Here is a 20,357-nt window from a genome sequence, read left to right as displayed (position 1 = left end):
TTTCTAGTAACAGGTGTGTCCACTGAAGATGACCGGCCATTTGTCAACAGTGAAAGGAGGAGGGCTACTTAGCAGGCTTGTCTTTTTCGCCTGTTGGCCCCATCAAGAAATGACTTATAGGAGCGTGAAAAACCTTCTCATTGGTTGTCTGGTTAACCCTTAGTATCGTTTTAAGACTAGCAATCTGTCCTGTCCTGAATAAACTTTAATAGAATAGCTATGGTGTTGTAAATCTGTATCTCTCTCTCACTCTAATGGCCTTCATAATCAAGTCCTGACTGACTTCATTGATTCACTTTTAGTTTAAGCACTTTTGAGTTTAAATGTTATATTTGATGACATCATACTGCAGCCATTGGGTTGCTTTAAAGACATTTTAAGTAGTCTCTCCTGTATATTACAGTTTTATAGAGATTATTATAGTGCAGCGTTTTTGTGTTTGTTTGTTTTTGTTCAGGTATCGTTCAAGACAGTATCACACAAGGGTGATTAGATGTGATGCATTTTGAACCCGTTCCAACAGCTCAAAAACTTTACATATCTGTTGTGAGGAAAAAGAAAAAGGAAAATAAATACTAAGTTGTTTATCAAGGAGTTGGTTGTCATGACAATCAGCATACCTGATGAAGCTCCATGCCGAGAAGGTGTTTATAAGCTGCAGATATGTAATTACAGGAAACAACGGCAATTGCATTGGGCTTCTGTAATTACCTACATTACTGTAGCCTACCTCCATGCCTACACAGAGATAGTAAAACATGACAAAAGAATAACACCGATCAGTCCAACAAAATGTGTGCCGCACTCAGGCCAAATCTTCAAGCTTGTTGCAAAAAATTCATGATATTTATTTGAATGTTGCATGCATTATTGATTGGTATATAGCCTATTTGGACACATGCAGTATGCTATTAAGTGTTTATAAAATAGTTAAGAATGGTGATATTAGCAGATTTGGACATATATTAGATTATTGTTTATAACATAGTAATAACAATACACCTGCTAATATTAAGACAGTCAATAATTTAATCCAGGGTCAATCAGCAATATCACGGTGTTAAAATGCCTTTTCAGAGACTACCTCATAGGGGAGGACGGGGTTGGTCGTCACACTTTTTACTGTTATTTGAATCCCTCACAAACTGTATCCTTTATAGATTCCATTTCCCGTGTAAAGGAAGTCTGAAGTGTCAGGTAATGGAGTGCCCTTACTCTCCTTAAGATTATTCTGTTCAGAAGATGTGGACCGTCAAATACGTGTTGTGCACTTGTGACAACCATCCCCATTGTGGGGTTGGTTGTCACACACTATGGGGTTGGTTGTCCCTATGTTATTATTTTTTATTTTTTATTTTTTTACTATAAATAATTAACAACTATTTCTCGAACCATTGGTTGTAGTCCATTTTCTTTGTTTGTAGCTATACTGCATGACAAACTTTAAACGATTAGCATCTCTAATGAATGTTAAATAGATAACTGCCAGACATCATGTTTAGAAGCCTCCTATTTAAAGCCCATCTGCCTCAGACGCTCCAACCATAACTGTTTGTATCCTAAAGACAAAGTGTGAGATGAACTTTCCCTTTCACTTCCCTCAACCTACACCAGTTTCCTCGGAGGAAAGAACTTGAGCTTCCCAACCAGAAAGTTACAAAAGGCTGTTTTTTAATCCGCACGGCCCTCATTTACATACATGGAGAATGGGAATTGAATGCATAATCTTCATGCATTTACGATCCTGTAATCCCGACTGGTTTCTTCTGATGTGTCCCTCTCCCTGGTCCCCCATGAACAATTAACTTGTAATCTCCACAAACATCCATTCTGTTGCTGCCTATCTGATCTGTGAAAGGGCCTCTGGGGGCCTCTGGGGCCGCTTTGGTGGTTCATGTAGAATGCTGTTTAACACTAGACTGTTCCATATCCTGCATGTAATTAATACATAATTGTAGTATTTTTTGCATGGTCAGATATATTTCGATTTATTTTATGATAATTATTCTTCACTTGAAATTGTGTAGACTTTTATCTTGTTTGTAATCATCCGAATATGATATTAGAGTATTGTTACAATAAGCCTAATGGTTGTTTTTATAATGTGTATCATAATGTGAGTATTATTCTTTGTTATAATTGTTTATAGCCTATATTGTTTATATATTGTTTGTTGTTTGTATAAATATTGTTAGGCTATTATAAGAAGAAATAGTAACAGGAGTAGGGTGGAATTGTGTGTATAGACTATCATGATAACAGGTATACCAACAATAGGATAGATGTTCCATCATATTTTTACTATCCTTTTAGGATAAATGTCTTGTGCACTCCCGCTTCAATATCAAGTGTTATTTTAAAGATCTCTTTTTGCCAAACAAAACTGTTCAGGTAGGCCACCTTGCAAAAAGACCTTAATGGATAGGTGTTCCATCCTATTTTCTATCATCCTTTTAGTTTCTGTGCACTCCCCCTTCAATATCACGTGTTAAAAGTAGGCCTGCTTTGCGGAAAGACCTCAATGGGACGTTCTTCTCATGAACTTCAGAGATGTCTTCAATAAACTGCTATCATGTTGTTTTGTTTTGTTATGTCAAGTGTTTTAGGTGATTCTGTGTCAAGATTAACTTTAATCGATTGAGTTAACCTCCATAAATTAGGCCTATATAGTGGCTAGGACTACTTTTATATTCTATGTTGAGTGTTTTAATTTAGATTGATAATATAGCTTAATGTGTGGCTAAACTGCATAGCTATATCTACTGTGTGTATTGTCTTGTCTTTTCATATGTCATGCAACTTTAAAATCTTATTTAGGCCTGTTATAGATGACATACCATTGCCACCAAAACGAACAGTATAGCCTACATGTGCCACAATTAAATTATAGTTAAGTAATAATTATTTCGAACATGACACATCTGACCACATAAAATACAGTTACATGATATATAAACCAATAATGCGTTTTAGATCTAGGATGATAGACCTATCACAGCCTGTATGATTCTTCGTGAGCTTATAAGGTTTCCGTTTAGGGTGGTTCAGAGATATTGAGCATCAACGTTTTTACATTCCATTATGTTTTGTGAGATGGAACCTTTGTATTTTATGAATTACTAACTCAAAAATGTCAACATTTTAAAAATAACACCACACAGGCATTAATAAACACCTAATGGATCAGATTATGTAAAAAACTCAATTTCGACAAAAATGGAGATAGAACCTTATAATTCTAACGTCACGTCTAGTCACTCAAAGCCTTTAGTAGTACTCTAGCCCCTTGTTTGTGCCCGTCATTAAATCATGAGTGGCATAATCAACTCACAAAGCTCAACAACCATAATGGAGGGGGCAATTGATATTGTATGAACAGACACAACAGTAGCAAAGTATGTTTCATTATATCCGTTTTATTGAAATGTCATCCAGGAACACTGGGCAATAATAAATATTTCATTGATAATCAAGAATGTACAAAAATAAAGACGCAGGGTCTCTGGGCATAACAAAGTATTTTCCAGCAAAACAATCATGCTTTGTAGTTGTCTTCACCGCAGAAGCCATGCTAAGAGAATCCAAATTACAAATGGACATCACACAGAATAGAACTAATTTGGAGAATAATTCCATGGAGTCGTCAAGAGCCATTACATGTCATCTCCTTTTTGAACTAAATAATATAATCATACAATGTTCATATACACCGTAGAATGCGATTTCACCATCCTTGTTACAAGGAACACAGGGCATTCTTCGTTTTCACAAATGACGCCTGAAAACAAAGTTAAACTACCATGCAACTTTGCTTTCCTCTCAGGTCAACAGGTCATTTAACTCCAAACATGATAGATTACATTCAGACATCATATCTTCCGTCATATCTAATTTCGCATAACTGTAGACCTATTTATTTTAATTGTATTCTTTATACAGAACATTGTTTTTTAAGAAACATACTGTATGTACATTATGATGCATCTTGGATGACACCAAATACCCAGCCAACTTTGACCTTTTACGCAAAGTATTTTTTTTACAGGATTCTTGGTACAATGAGGAACTTTCTTTGCGCAAACACAGGACAAACAACGCATGCACATGTGGGGTTAATTTCATATCCTCATGTCCATCCAGTTCACTCTATTTACATGTTACAGTCTGTCAGTCTGTCTCAGCACCCTTCCAGTGATCACTTCATCACGTCCTTGTGTTCGCTCGTGAGTCGCGTGATCCCGGCGGAGGAGAGGGGGATATGGGGGTGTCCCGGGGGCACCTGGCATATGGTGCACGGGCACGGTAAACCGGCCCAGTGTTGGAACCCGCTGCCGAGCTGGAGCGGGGGTGCATGGGGGGCGCTCTTCATCAAAGAGTGAGTCGGGCCCCTGATGGAGGTAAGTCCCGGTAACGACGATGCCAGCGACGTGGGCGTGGATGCGGACAACACGCCGCCGAGGAGAGGGTGCACCACCGGGTGTCCCGGGCCACCGGGGTGGTGATGGCCACCGGAGTGCGCCTGCACCGTCCCGCAGTGGAAGGCAGAGTGATGCCCGCCGTAGATCTCTCCGACCAGCCGCTTCATCTCGTCCAGGGAGCTGGTGAGCATCAGGATGTAGTTTCTCGCCAAGAGGAGAGTGGCGATCTTGGAGAGTTTACGCACCGAGGGTCCGTGCGCGTACGGCATGACCTCCCGGAGGCCGTCCATGGCCAGGTTCAGGTCGTGCATCCGTTTGCGCTCGCGCCCGTTGATCTTCAACCGGAGCTGTTGCACCTCCTGCTCGGTGACCTGCTTCTTGAGTTTGTACTTGCTGCTGCCTCCAGGTGTCCTGTCCCCGCCGCTGGTGCACATAGCCAGCTCTTGGAGGGCCTCGGTGGTCATTTTGCTCAGGAGTTCGTTCTGGGAGGAGGAGACGGAGTGGTGATGGTGGTAAATTCTCTCCATGTCAGGTGAGGAGGCTCTGCTCGAACCGGAGTCGGAATTCATTTTATCAGTTCGGTTCCCTCGCTGTCTCTGCCTGCCTCTGTCTTGAAGTCACACTCCTCGATCACCTGATGTTGTCGTTGGAGTTCCGTCCCCCTGTTTTTTTGCGGGGGGGAAAGGAGGTGTACGTTTTTTCTTTCTATCTAAATAAGTCGGGCATGTGGGCATGTGGGCCGGCTGCTGTGGTGTAAATTGTAAATGTGATCTCACGGGTGCACCTCTTGCTCTGTCGCCAGGCAAAAACGATCTGGCAGTATTTATAGAGGCGCACGAGAGAGAGAGGGGACACAAAAGGAGCCCTCCTATTCATAACGGTCTGGTTAGGATGATGACGCGCCACTTCGGTAGGGGAGGTGCGCTGTGACTGTCCCATTGACCAGAGGGGCAGCCTATTCATAGTCATTGTCACGCCACCGTGGGGGACACTCCACACTCCTGCAGCATCCGACACCTAGGCAACTTGAAAACACTCGGAGGACTAGCTCCCTAGAAATAAAAAAACAGGGTTAGTTTTGAAATTATTCTTTGATTGCACTTGATCCACTTTCAACTGTATTTCTTATTAAACATGTTGATGACACTGTTATGTTACACTTAAATGCTATAGAAAACTGCAATTAGGCTACTGTAGGCTATACTTGCATCGTGTGTTACTGTTGTGTGTTGGGGTATAGACACCTAAAGACTATTCCTTCTTCAGAGATGTTTCTGGAAGTCTAATTATAATTATAATAATAATTATAATAATAATAATAATAATAATATTAATAATAATAATACTGTACAATTAATACTACTACTACCACTACTACTACTACTACTACTACTACTACTACTATTACTACTACTACTACTACTACTACTACTACTACTACTACTACTACTACTACTACTACTACTACTACTAATAATAATAATAATAATAATAATAATAATAATAATAGTAATTACTATAATAATTATTAAATATCGTTACTATTTAATAATAATATACAAAATAATATAATAATATGTATTATTGTTATGATAAAATTCGTATTTAAATAACTACAATAGGGCAACACTGCTTATCATACAATGTGGCCATCTTGCTTTGGAATATGTTTTTATTTAAATCCATTGACATTTAACTGTATAGAATATTGCAATGGTATATAGACGCATTCTTTATGTATCGGCAGTATATATAACGCCTCACAAGTGTAGAGAGGAAGAAGGGGGGGGACACACACACGTATTAAACTGCACAGGAGTTGAAGACGTTTTCGATGTCTCCTAAACAAACTGTTTCTGCATGCTGCGTGGGCCAGGCCATCTTCATATGTGGCATATAATCTGTATATGAAGAAATGTATCTAGTGATATTTTTTGCGTGTGAATTTGGGTAATCTGGGACATTGGGTATATGACACGGTGTCTTTATTTCCTGTTCTAACAAAATGTTTTTTACATTTTTACTAGGTTTAGCATGGATGTGACTGAAGTAGATGTTAGAACAGGAAATATACACACTGGAGTTTAGGTGTCCCACATTACCTAATGTCCCAGTTTACCCGAATTCACCCTATAAAAGGAAACTATAGCACTATTCAGAAAGATAATCATTTTCTACTATAACTATAGACGAAAGATGATCTGTGCTTGAATGTTTCGGGAAACTCATCTCGGCTAAATTAATCAATCAGCATTTGTGTCAAAGTTTTGTTCTCAACCAGTTGCTATGCGGACTCTCATGGCTGTATGGTGTGTATATATATATATATATATATATATATATATATATATATATATATATATATATACGCTACATTCTTTACAAAACAATTACATTCGTACTAAAGACATTTCAGGAAATATGTTAGGCTATTGACTCTTGTCCTGAGAAATATAGTTCAATAAAGATCCAGATAATTTCTCTGAATTAATAAAATTATAATGAACATGTTATTATCAATATCAGTTACTGTCCCACTATTAACGGTCAACATGAGAGGGAACATCAAAGGAATGTAACACACTGCAACAGGGAGCTGCAACTTCCCATAGCAAATCAATAAACCACTTAGGCCTTCAGCCTACACACCATGTTTGCCATGTGGTCTTAGGCAACAAGGATACTCATTCACTCTATTGCCATTTCTGGCGATACAAGTAGCTCATTAGAGGTAGTGTCAACGCATCAATTTTAATAATTATAATAATCATAATAATCATAATAATAATCATCATCATCATCATCATAATCGCATTTAGCAAATTTGCTTCTTTTTTAAAATACTAATTTAGTTAAGAAACGATCGTTTTAAAAGGACAAGTTGGAGGTCACTGAGAATCTTAATCAAAACTGAATTAAGTTAATGTGAAACTAAGCTGTGCACAATCATTGCTTGCAGGGGAAATTCATTATGAGGTTTTAATAAATATTGCCAGGAAAAAATAAAAATAAATAACTTTATACTTGAGGTCAAGAAATATTATTAATATGTATAATGTATATTACAATAAATGACTATAAAGTTGTAGAATTTGAACTGTCACCCTTTCATAAGATATGGGATGGCCTATGACAAATATTGATGATGTGTAAAAAAAACAAACCCCCCAAAAAACAAAGAGAATTTTGTTTGAGAAGGATGTAGTTACTCAATTTCAAGTGTTCAGAGAAAAGGAGAGAGATAAATAATAGAGGAGAGGTAAATGGAGGGCTTCATTCTCCGTCCCGTATAGTCCATACAACTCCATCTCACATTCTACTTGGTGTTCCAATCCACTGCAATAAAATGCCCCCCCAAAAAGTGAGTATGTGTGTATTCACCACATCATTGTTTGAGCAGAAAGGGAGCCGTTCCTCATAAAGGTGCTGCAGTCCAAGGAAAAAGCGCAGGACGTCTTTGCTCTCTCTTGGTGGCATTTGAACGTGTAAAGCTTTGAATACCAATTGCTTGAACTGGACATATGTGAATCCCTTTTAATCCTACTAATCCAGTCCCCAAGTGTTTCTTTGTGTGTGGGGCAACCACATAGATCTAAGTGAAAGTGTTCCTAATCCACCCAATGTGGAGGGAAGAGAGAATGAGAGAGCAGAGGGGGAGAGAGGGGAGGCAGGGGAGGAAGGGAGAGAGTAGGGAGAGGGGTAGGTTAGGGAGAGATGAGGGAGAGGGGTTGGGGAGGGGAGGGGAGGGGTCAGTGAACGAGAGAGCAGAGGGGGAGAGAGGGGAGGAAGGGAGGAAGGGAGAGAGTAGGGAGAGGGTAGGTTAGGGAGAGATGAGGGAGAGGGGTTGGGGAGGGGAGGGGTCAGTGAATGAGAGAGCAGAGGGGGAGAGAGGGGAGGAAGGGAGGAAGGGAGAGAGTAGGGAGAGGGTAGGTTAGGGAGAGATGAGGGAGAGGGGTTGGGGAGGGGAGGGGTCAGTGAATGAGAGAGCAGAGGGGGAGAGAGGAGGAGAGAGAGGAAGGGAGAAAGTAGGGAGAGGAGGGTAGGTTAGGGAGAGATGAGGGAGAGGGGTTGGGGAGGGGAGGGGAGGGGTCAGTGAACGAGAGAGCAGAGGAGGAGAGAGAAGAGGGGAGAAGGGAGGGAAGAGGAGGGGGGGAGAAGATTGGGGGAGAGCAGGGGAGAGGAGGGGAGAAGGAGGAGAGAGCAGTGGGGAGCACAGGAGAGGAGAGAGAGCACAGGGGAGGAGAGAGGAGGTGAGATGGGGGAGAGGGCAGAGGAGAGTGGGGGATAGCAGGGGAGAGGAGGGGAGTGGGAAAAGAGGAGGGGAGAGATGCTGCACCAGGGCACAAGGAGGTGAAAGGAAGGTGTCATGGTGGTTGTAGGGGGTGAGAGATGGTGTGGGGGGGGGGCGGCTCACCTACTCAAAACCTCGACCGCTCCATTAAACAGCTGTTCCTCCCCTCCCTCCTCTCCTCTCTTCTCCTCTCCTCTCCTCCGCTCCTCTCCTACCCTCCAGCTAGAGACTAGGGCCCATGAGGTACCTCCCTACCACTTTGACATTGGTCTTAATGGGGGGGTTTATTCAGTCTTAATCAGCAGTACACTCCTATGCAGTCCCAGCAGGTCGCATCTAATGTGCTCCATTCATTTCTTAAGCCCTCAGCTCTTTCATTATTCCTACTCCCACACTTCTCTCCTTCTCTCTCTCTCTCTCTCTCTCTCTCTCTCTCTCTCTCTCTCTCTCTCGCTCTCTCTCTCTCTCGCTCTCTCACTCACTTTCTCTCTCTCTCAAACACTTTGGTTTATGGAGTACACAGGCCTTGTTCTTGTTTAAAGAAGGGCTGTCTTAACCAGCAATATCTATTCAATCTAATAGATCTAATCTAATCTAATCTATTCATATACCTTACAGTACAGCATTCTTCTTCTCATAATCTCCCTTTTGAGATCCTAAGTCCATAAAAGTATTTGTTGCTAATTTCAACCAATTCTCAAGCCCTCGAATGTGAGTGTTCTCAAGTTGAAACAGAAACGACATTCAGCCATGCATCCTGTCCACATTATATCCTGCTCTCAGCTCGCGCTGAAACACCAGCCTTTAAGAGCATCCATTCACCAGAGACACAATACAATTAGCAGCTCAACAACATGCAGCTTTCAGCTCCTCCAGGGTGGCCAGTGTGGACCCGCAACCCTTCAACGCCCAACAGCAGTAAAGTCTGAATGAATCAGCAATACTCAGGATGTTAGAGTGAGCAGCCGCCATTGTATGGAGCCATCGTGTCATCATTGAGAGACAGACAGTAGGAGTTGGACATCTCCCTGGTCTGAAAGGCTCAACTCTTGGTGGGAAACGACAGCGAGCTAGACATCAGCTAGGCCTGCATGTCTATACAAGCTGACACAGGGGTCAAGGTCAGAGCAATGTCTTTTAGAGGGTGTTATGGTGTTGTAATGCATGGAATGGAATACGGAATGGTTTCAAACACCAATGATTGATACTATTCCTCATTCCAATTCCGTGCATCACAATGAACCTGTCCTCCGATTTCTACCTCCACAAAGCAGAAGGTATTTTGAGAAAAGTTAAGTCCATTGTTACTCTAAATGCAGAAATATTTCAGAAATATTTATTACTTTATCTGCAACACATTGAAGTAAGACTCATATTTGAAGAAAGATTTCATTCAAGACATTGTTTTGAAACTTAGAAGACTTCTCCAATCCAGATATCCAGGGGTTCTTGGGTGAATAAGGATATCAATAAGGCTTTACGTTGCTTGTTTCTACATTCAGTTAATTGACAAAATAAACAAAACCTTCACATTAGAAATATCTCATTAACATTATGATCAAACAATAAAAGCTCCCTAATTACACTGCTCAGAAGGAGCTCGCAACCATGAATATGTGGCTTCTAATTAATATTTGGAGGGTTGTTTTGTTCTAAGGAGACATTCACATTAATTAGTCAAAAACAAGAGAAATTAACATTTCAGGGCTAAATGTGCACCTTCATGTTCTCTGTGAAATGGAATAGTTCAGAAACAAATTCCCCTTTCTGAAGCCTGTCTGAGGCATTCAGCGTTGCTGGGTTCTCAAAGCTCAAATTATCTCCAAACCCTGTACTGGCTCGTTTGCAGTTGTTTCAAATATAAAAATTGCCTTCAAGAAAACACTTTGAAAACTGTCAAATCATATCTTGATTATTTCATATTGAGTTTTGAAAATGTGCTTGAAGAAGCCATAGTGTTTCCTGTCCTATCTGGTTCTGAGTCCAATGACAGGCCTCATTCCACTGCTGATATGATTAAAAGATGATCATGTTTCAAGACAATTAAATGACCAAAGGTGCAATATGTAATATTCAAGCTTTCTTAAGCTTTCAAATGGTTGTAATGAATATATGTAATCAGTAGTGATCAGGGGATGAGATCCCTTGGAAGAAATAGTTAATTTCCGAATGCTGTTCTGATCCTTTCTAAAATTTAGTTTCCTACCCGACACTTGGTTAGTAAACATGTTACTGGTCAAGGGTGTTCTAGGTGAGTGGACGCCCTATTTTCAATTTGTGTGCAAATGCAGAAACACATCAGCTAATATCTGACACTGCAAGTCCATTTCGGGGGTTATATTATTATTAGGGATGATGTAGTTGTTTGGAACGTCAAACCTTTATTTTGCTGCGGTGACCAGAGGCGGCAGATTTCCAACATATTATACCCAGCTCCTTTAACCTTTATGATTAAAATTGAAAACTATGACCTGTTGATTTTTATGGTTTGCGTTTGTATGGTGTGTTTCTTGTGAAGATATACAAATTCTAATCGTTTATTTTACAGCCCTGTTTCAAATGGTATTCACCCAGTATTTATTAAGAAACGATGTGATAGCTATGTGATAATGGAGTGATGTTTTTATTTTTGTTTTGGTACGTACAACATCTCAATAAGGTTAGCACAATAGTAATGACCTGGTTGTAATACATGCACAGATCTCAGAGACACAAGTCGACCTCCACCCTCTCAAACCCTCAGGATGCTGTACGCCTACTCTCAAGAAGCCAGATGGTCCCCAAGATCTGCTCAAGGGTTCGTGTTAACATGGCTGTCAGTCCATCAGGTAGTGGGGACAGTCTAATGGCTGGAATGGAATAGAACATTTCTGTTCCATGGAATGGCCTCAAACACCAGCAAACCAAAGTTACACTTTTGAAACATGCTTTTTTTCTCTAACCTCGCACTTCTGATCATCAAGAAATGTGTGAAAACCACATTTATACACCTGTTTTTACATTATATATGCAAACACGGAATATCCGTGGAGTGTTTCTGTTCCAGGGATTAGTCTGATCCCAGGTAGAGCAGCAGTAGTACCCCTACTAGCCCCACTCACTGTCATCAAGTCTGGGGACTTGGGGACTCCATGGTTGCCAACAGCCTCTCACCGCCTTCTTTTAACTGTCCCTTTCACTGGTGACAATTGTCCCAGTCCCATGGCCCCCTTTCAGGCTCCGTTTCAGCCTGGTAGCCCCTATTCTGCTTTTTATGTCACTTTGTGTCTGGTTCGCCCCCTCCCAATGGGTGCACATGACCAGAAAATGTCGTTTGCATGGGGGGCTCCCCCAGAAGCGGAGAAGGGGGGGTACCAGATTAGTATGTAAACCTGGCAGATAAGCTGGACCAGAGGAGGGCTGGTATTGTGTTAGAGTCGGGTTACATGTAGGGAAAATAAGGGGGCTGGTCCTGGCAGTGATGGCCAGCAGGACTGCTGGAGGAGGGCCTGGCAGCCATTGTTTGGGTCAATCTGAGAGAGGTTGTTTCATTAATTACACATTAGCTATACAGGCAAGGTGGGAGGTAAGGAGCTAAGGAGGAGAATGCAGATTGCGTGCGTGTGTGTGTGTGTGTGTGTGTGTGTGTGTGTGACAAAAAACATGGCTTGGGAGAAGGAAAAAAAACTCGATCCTGTCGAAAAGGGCATGTTGAACCAAAATGACCTTGCCGTCTTTAGTAAAAAGATGGAGGGTGGTGTGTGTGAGTGTGTGGGGGGTTCTCTTGTCCTCTAGTTTCCTCCTCCTCATCTCCTCGCTCTCTTTCTCAGCCCCGGGATCATGGTGGCCCTACTCGCGGCATTGTCCGCGTCCCTCGTAAGCTGTAAATGACCTGTTCCACAGGCTCTTTGTAACCACCTTGCTCGGGATCTACCGCCATACTTTAACACTCCTCCACTAAAGCCCCAGAGACTCTTCCGGGCTTCCATAGGGCAGAGCAGATCTACACTAGAGACGCCATAACACAGACAGAGGCAGCAGGAACTGAGCCCTAATAAGGGACAGCCCCATTTAGTTATCGTTGTCTCTTATTAGCTTTAGAGATCCTTCATCAGTAGTATTCAACGGTGGAAAAGGAGGGGAACTTTCTTTTACTAACCATGACCGCCCCTCTCCTCACCTCCTCTCCAGAAAGAAGCCTGTAAAAGTGTGTGGGAGGGGACCTGCTTTACAGCTGTTCACTTAGGAATGTCTTTATGGTCACTCTTTATTAGTGAGCTGCTCTCACACCCACTAATGGGACACCGAGTGTTGTTGTGGATCATTCATTACCGGTTTATTGATCTCTTGATGTGTAACAGTGGGTGGGAAACGCAATTCAGGTCTTCATCGAATAAGTGTGTTAATTGGGAACAATTAAGTTATAAAATATCTTATTTATGAAATATATTGTATAACCACTATTTTTCTTTTACCCCGTAGAATTATCAGTGTGTTGTCCGACGGTTGTCTGATGGTTATCGGGTTGTGTGTTGGGGGAGGCTGTGTGGGAGGGATGTGTCTTTAAAAGAGCATAAGACCTCTTGTTGCCTCCGCCTGTCAATCATTATTATTAAGAGGGCGGGACCCTGAGGACTATTAGCTGGGATCATGTAGAACTAATGAACCTTCACATGAAACAGAGCACCTCTCCCTTTCTCTTTCGCCCCCCCCTCTCCTTCACCTCCCTGTCCTCCTGCGTCCCAAGGGAACCAGCCCCACCACAGAGGCAGCACACCTCGTTAACCTTCTCATGTCCAGAGTTGTTACTCCTTGTTACTCCTCCAGGTACGGCCTCCAGTTCTGTCGCGCGGGGGGGAGGGGGGGGGGGGGGCTGGGGGGCTGGGGGGGTGGGGGGGCGGGGGGTAGGGTTACAGTTCAACTGATACTTAATTAAAGACACAAGTCAGACAGGGAGCAACCAATCATCTGAGAGATGAGAGCTTTTTTTGACGAATCAGAGCAGCTCTGCTTTAGGCCGATCACTAAGCTACTGACATAAGAGATGGACTGTATGGGTGAGAAAACTGCTACTGCTAGCTAGATTGAAAATGATCACAAATGTTTGAAATGTCCTAGAATACCTGTCTGACCGTTGTAAGTGAAAGGACATTTGGATAATCAAACAGTGAGTTTAATATCCAAAATATCCAAACCATCGTATATTCCCAGAGTCATCTATCAGAGAGGGAGACAGATGTGGCAGGTGAAAGCTTCTGGATAACTCAACTCCCTCTCAGATGGTCCTGAGACTGGCCCGTCAATAAGAGAAAGAACCGGCCAACTGAGCCACACAGATCCATTCAAGGCCGTGTTTGTTTGAATCTGGGCCCATTATGAATCACTAATGGAACTGTTCTAGAAGCTGCTATTAGTCTAATCATTTGTCTGTTTCTTGTCAAAGCAAATCCATCCTCTCTGTCTAAGGAGAATCCCTCTGTGAAAAGTATTAATGAGAGAGAGAGAGAAGAGAGAAAGAGTGTGTGTGCGTGTGTGTGTGTGTGCACGTGCGTGCGTTCGTGCATGTGTGCGTGAGTGTGTGCATGTGTGCGTGAGTGTGTGCATGTGTGCATGTGTGTGTGTGTGTGTGTGTGAGCTGGATGCCATAAAAACCCAACCACACACACCCCACATCTTTCAAGTTGGGTTTGACGTATTTAAAATGCTAATAGTCCAGTTTATTATGCGCTATTTCACATGCAAATGCTTTGTTTTTACTGCAGCAAAGTTGGGCCGACGTTAGCATTTGCATATCTTATGTCTGTCTCCTTAGCATGCTGCGGTGCAATGAGCCCAGCCAACAGCTCTATAAATAACATTAACAGGCACATTAGATAAACAAGCTAAAATGATGCGGCCATTAAGACCTGCGGTATTACTGCCAGTGTAAACTAAGGTTCCTGGCACTAGCAGCATATGGTGCACAAATTCACTCACACCAACACAATCCTAACGTGATCTGGAAGTGTCCGGAGAAGCAGACGGATTTTAAAACTATTGCTTTAACAGTCTCTTTACGACGTTGAGCAACACTGCTAAATGTCCCTCTTTAAAATCTACAGCCTGCTTGTCCATCTCTGTGAGGGAGAGAGATGGGAGTTCGGTTCATACTTCTCTGTTTAATGGTAAACACAGTGGAACTTTGCTGCTAATGTTCAATTCATCTAGGATTCACTGAGTTTAATTGTTGTGACTCCAGTCACTAAATCATATCATATTTCATCATCTCTGCGAGAGGAAAGTGATTATAGTCTTTTGCTGTTGTTGGTCGTTCTTGTTATTATGATTGTTGATGATAAAACTGCTGGTGCTGTGACAGTAGTCGCAGGTGTTTTCATTATAATGTTCATGATGGAAGGTTAATAGTTATTGAGGCTGAGTTGGATAGAAAATCACACAAATGATGTACTCTATTACTTTGCAAAGTTACTTACTATAACAATGGTATGAAAGACTGAAACATGTCATTGTTCTTGAGCCTGGGGGAAAATATCAGACGTTGATACAGAGATGTTTTTATGTCATAGATGTTTTTTTAATTTACACAACAGCACATCGCTGTGTGCCGAAACATTGAGTTTTAGTGACAAATATGCAATTGGGAGTAATAGAATGCGTAACCTTTCAATTTGTAAGATTGTCCACTCACCACTGCACCACAACCAACAGCTCTGCATATACTGTACAGGGGAGGCAGGTGGAGGTAGAACACCGAAAACAGCCTTATTAGAATAGAATAGAATAGAATACACTTTATTGTCCTTGTACAGTTTCCTATACAATGAAATTGTAGTGGTTCTTCTGAAGGTGCATAAACAGAAAAACGACAAATACTACACACTAGACAAATTAAAAAGCAAAAAATGCTATAAAACAAGCTAAGAGACAATGAGGTCCGTGGTGTCATAAGTGCAAATAAAGACAACAATCTTAAGAATATTGTAATGCACGAAATGGAACAGGAACGGAATAAACACGTGTGTCCGCCAGCCTTCGCTGACATTGCACATGTGTTTACGTTTAATCTCAACCTGTTGAGAGAGTCTCCGTCTCCGGGCCCAGCTATTCTTCTCTCCCCTACTAATCCCCCACCACCACTTTAACCGTGAAAATGCCGAATGATGGAAATGACCCGAGATAATGACCAGAGTACCACCCACCAGGGGCACAGCCCTGGTAGCAGGCTTAGTTACAGACAGCTCTAGTCAGCACAGACTAGGCCTCCTCAGATCAAATCCCACATCAGGATAACCGCCCCCCCCCGCCCCCCCTCAACTTCCTCCAACAGATGGGCTGATGTCCCTGGACAGGAGTCCTGTATGGACCAGTGGGGGTTGTATGTGTGTGTGTGTGTGTGTGGAGGGGGGGTGGTATGGACCACACTGGGTCACCAGAGGAGGGATGGGAGGGGGGTGGGGGAAGGGGGTGCAGCAGCAGAGAGGAGAACAGAGGCATATGGCCCCAACCCTGTCCCCTGCCGCCTGCCTGCCTGCCTGCCTGCCTGCCTGCCTGCCTGCCTGCCTGTCTGTCTCACGGCCAGTCTCTCCACTCCCCGCACCCCCTCTCTCTCTCTCCTCAGTCTCGCTCTCTCTCTCTCTCTCTTAATCTCTCTGACACTCTCTCTCAGCTTCTGGCAGACTGCAGCAGAGCCCCCCCCCCCCCGCCCCCCTTCCTCTCCACCTCCCTCCCTCCCCACCTCCCTCTCCATCTGCACTAAAGACCCACATGCCCCCACAATGAGGTGACCATGTCACTGCCTGCACAGAAGCAGAGGGGCTACGAGGGGAGGGAAGGGGGAGTGAAGGAGGGAGAGAGGGAGGGAGGGTGGGACACATTAACAAGCTATAATCTCAACTGCCTTATCCATAATGCATTGTCTGGGCCAATTTACATGGTGTTGGGGTCCACTGGGAACGGGAGATCATCCATCACATTAGTTTATTAGCTTTCTCTCTTTCCCTCTCTCTCTTTTTTCTGCCTCTCCCTTCTTCTTTCTTTCTTTCCTCTCTCTCTCCCTTCTTCATTTCTCACTGCTCATCTCTTTCTCTGTACCTATTTCTCTCTCTCTCCCACTCCACTCTTCCTATTATCCCCCCCTCCTCTCTCTCTCTGTCTCTCTCTCTCTCTCTGTCTCTCTCTCTCTCTCTCTCTCTCTCTCTCTCTCTCTCTCTCTCTCTCTCTCTCTCTCTCCCTCTCTCTCTTTCTGGTCTTATTGTTTTGTTAGCCTGGTATTTCATGGTTGTTGTGCCAAGCCCAACTGGCCCTATAAAGAACTCGGAACAGCTTAATCGCCGGGTTGTAAAAACGTGCATGTTTGTGACGCCCAGAGTTGGGGATATGAGGGAGCTGATTTTCTTGAGGGGAGGGGGGGGGGGGGGTCTGATAGGATCCATGACAGTTCAGTCATCATGAACTTCTACATGCCTGGCCTGAGCTACTACAGTCTCTATTTTCACACCAGATTATACAGTTAACTAGTCTAACAAGGATATCATTAACACCCCCAATTAACAGTTAGAATGTTAAATGTGTGCTCTGAGGGCTGACAACGACAGCCTTGACATCTTTAAAATATGTCCACCATTGATTAGGGTTAGGGTTAGGGTTAGGGTTAGGGTTAGGGTCGGCACGTCATGAGAATCATGAGAATGGTGGATAGATTTTGAATGACATTTTCACACTAACAGTATTGCTTGCGGTTTATTATTCTGTTTAGGAAAACGACGCAACGAGAAACTGGAATTAATGTGTATAAAACATTCATATTTCCCTTAGATTTCATATTGATCATTAGCCTATGTTTTGAGTTTTAGTTTAAATAAATAAAAATATTGAAAAGTCAAAATATGAATGCGATTTAGAATTCATATAGAATAAGTGTTAAGGAAAATTCATGATAGTGATCACATAGGCACATGCTGTACAGTTACCTTTACAGTTAATTAATAATAGTTTAATTTATTCATATTTCGCTCAATTCTGAATTAATTATTTCTAATTTGTGCATTGTGCACATCCCAGGGACATGGGATAGTAACATTGGGGTGAGTTTCCCGATAACGATTGATCTTTGAGTTTCACGAAGGACTTAATGAAGGACTTTCCCAAATCAGCTGGTAACTCAAACGTTCGTGAAGTTCATCTTGAAGTGGAGAGTAATATGTATCGATCAAAGCATAATTGATTGATCAGAAGCGCGGCCCTACGTATAAGAGGTTAATACAGACAACTGACCCTGGACACGTTCTTATAAAGATGTGCCTATGCGATTTCAATGTATGTATGCATTCACATCACAAACTGGTAGGCCTAGTCTATATTATATATGTTATAATCATGTTGATTAAGAAATGCCTTTGTTACAGTTCATGATTCATAAAAGGGCATTGGCCAAAATATAGACTTCATGTTCAGCTGTAAAAAGAAGCTCCATATTCCCCTATAATATGCTCCACAATAAGATATTCACTGAAACCAATGTAAAAACATACCCATGTGTGTTTTTGTTGCCTATTTCTGGGCATCGGTGAGATTTAAACATTGGTTACTTTTATGTTTGTGGTCCGCATTGTCAATGTAAGTGAAGTGGGAAGGCAAATTTCAAGTGCTCCACCGAAATCATATCCAATATCTCAACTTTTGAATCGGGCATGATTGTAATTCAACTTTATTTGAATCAGTATATGATGTTTTCTGAACACCATGATGAAACTACTGTATCCCATTTGTAGGCCTATGGGTAGTTAATGAATACTCAATTTAACAATTAATTAGGTTAATTGGTGAAGACGTGTTTGTATAATGTGGAAGTGTGTTATCCTATCAATGAACAGAGATTGTTGTAATAGACTGAGTAAAAAAATTAATCTGTTAAATATACCTATATATCAAAAAGATGTAATATTAGTGTTAGCTGCAACTGTAGGCCTATTGAACGAAAGAAGTTGTACTCCTGCCTAAAAGAAGCATCCCTCTCTATAAACCCTCCGTCAGAATAATTCTCCCCATAATCTCTGCTAACGAGGGGAGAGATAGGAGAGAAGCAGTGTGTGTGTCTGTGCGTGTGTGTGTGTGTGTGTGTGTGTGTGTGTGTGTGTGTGTGTGTGTGTGTCTGTGCGTGTGTGTGTGTGTGTGTGTGTGTGTGTGTGTGTGTGTGTCTGTGCGTGTGTGTGTGTGTGTGTGTGTGTGCGTGTGTGTGTGTGTGTGTGTGTGTGTGTGTGTGTGTGTGTGTGTGTGTGTGTGTGTGTTAGGCCTGGGAAAGGAAGACAAACCTATACCCATAAGTGTCAGTGCGTCTAATTGTCATTGCATATCAACAGAGCAGGCACATGCACTAACCCTCCCTCCTCCGTAACTCAGTCGTTACCGTCACATCGCCCCGGTCACCGATCCATCAGTTGCCCTGAAGGATGGCACGGCGAGCCGCTGAATAAGAGGGATATAATTGCAATCATATATGTGTAGCTTTTTTAACATGCAAGCCATACTGTACCATTAGTTCCACAAATAAGTAATAATTTGCTAATGACAACATTATGTCGAGTCAGTTTAGGGGCAATTAAAGTGAGTGATATTTACATATGCCTAATGAATCACCGTGCGTGGCAGCTTGCGCGACGAGGCTCATGAATATTCATCCAGGCATTCTGCAGTTTATAAACTGAATTATGGCTGATTTGGCCTTTTAAAAGAATGAACACGGGCGTCGCTCCCACAAGGAGCGGCAGAACAATAAAGCCTGATTATAAAAATGTTTTAGTGGTAAACTGCCGGTGAGGAGATCAAAAGGCGCGTGTTTATAGACTCACCCAGCTTTCATAAAGATCTGCCCACCGCATTTCTGACTGAAGGATGGAGCGAGATCGCGAACGATTCGCCGGTGATTTTTCTTGTAATTGCCACGTGGACCGTTAGATTCTAACCCCTCAGGTGCGGGTTCAACAGGCAATCAGTGGCTTCCATTGCGAGGCCGACATGCCTGTGTTTTATCATGCAAATATAGATATAGCAGGTGTCACAGATACATACACACACACACACACACACACACACACACACACACACACACACACACACACACACACAGACACACGCACGCACGCCGCGCGCGCACACACACACACACACACACACACACACACACACACACACACACACACACACACACACACACACATCAGATTATATAAAACCGGGCAGAAGAAAATACAATAGGCAGTAGGATGTTCATAAATATGATATTTTACGATTATGTTTCTTCCTTTTGCGTTTAAAAATGCATTTACTGCACTTTAAAATCTAGGCTAAATGTCAAGGGATGTGGTCATAATATATCGCAACACAGTGATTCACTTTATGTTTACGATACTAAACTTTCTCCTCCTCACTGGAGACGTGATGTGAAGCTGATGTTATGCCGAGCTGCTGGGGGGTATTCCATCAACGTCCCTAAAAGACAATACAGGCATATTTTTATAAATCCCGCGAGATTTATCAAAATAAAATCTGACATAATGTTGATAAGTCTCGCGAGACTTCTGTTTTAGCGACGTTGATGGAATACCCCCCCCCCCTGTTGTTGATGTTATTTTGTTGACGTTATTAAGCTGATGTTATTTGGTTGATGTTAT

The 20,357-nt window shown here is 42.3% G+C and overlaps 1 protein-coding gene across 1 annotated transcript; it reads right to left on the bottom strand.

Annotated features, from left to right (window-relative positions):
* Positions 1 to 4,195: 4,195 nt before the first annotated feature.
* Positions 4,196 to 4,987, bottom strand: olig3 (oligodendrocyte transcription factor 3; the record flags this gene model as incomplete). The annotated part of the gene is made up of 1 exon (XM_080548810.1): positions 4,196 to 4,987. One exon carries the CDS (start codon positions 4,985 to 4,987, stop codon positions 4,196 to 4,198), a length of 792 nt encoding a protein of 263 aa, XP_080404936.1.
* Between the last annotated feature and the right edge of the window lie 15,370 nt (positions 4,988 to 20,357).

This window comes from Nansenia antarctica (genome assembly GCF_963989245.1).
Source record: "Nansenia antarctica genome assembly, chromosome: 19".
Lineage (NCBI taxonomy): Eukaryota > Metazoa > Chordata > Actinopteri > Argentiniformes > Microstomatidae > Nansenia > Nansenia antarctica.
The sequence above is the reverse complement of the archived record's forward strand: the minus strand, read 5'-3'. Positions and strand labels throughout refer to the sequence as shown.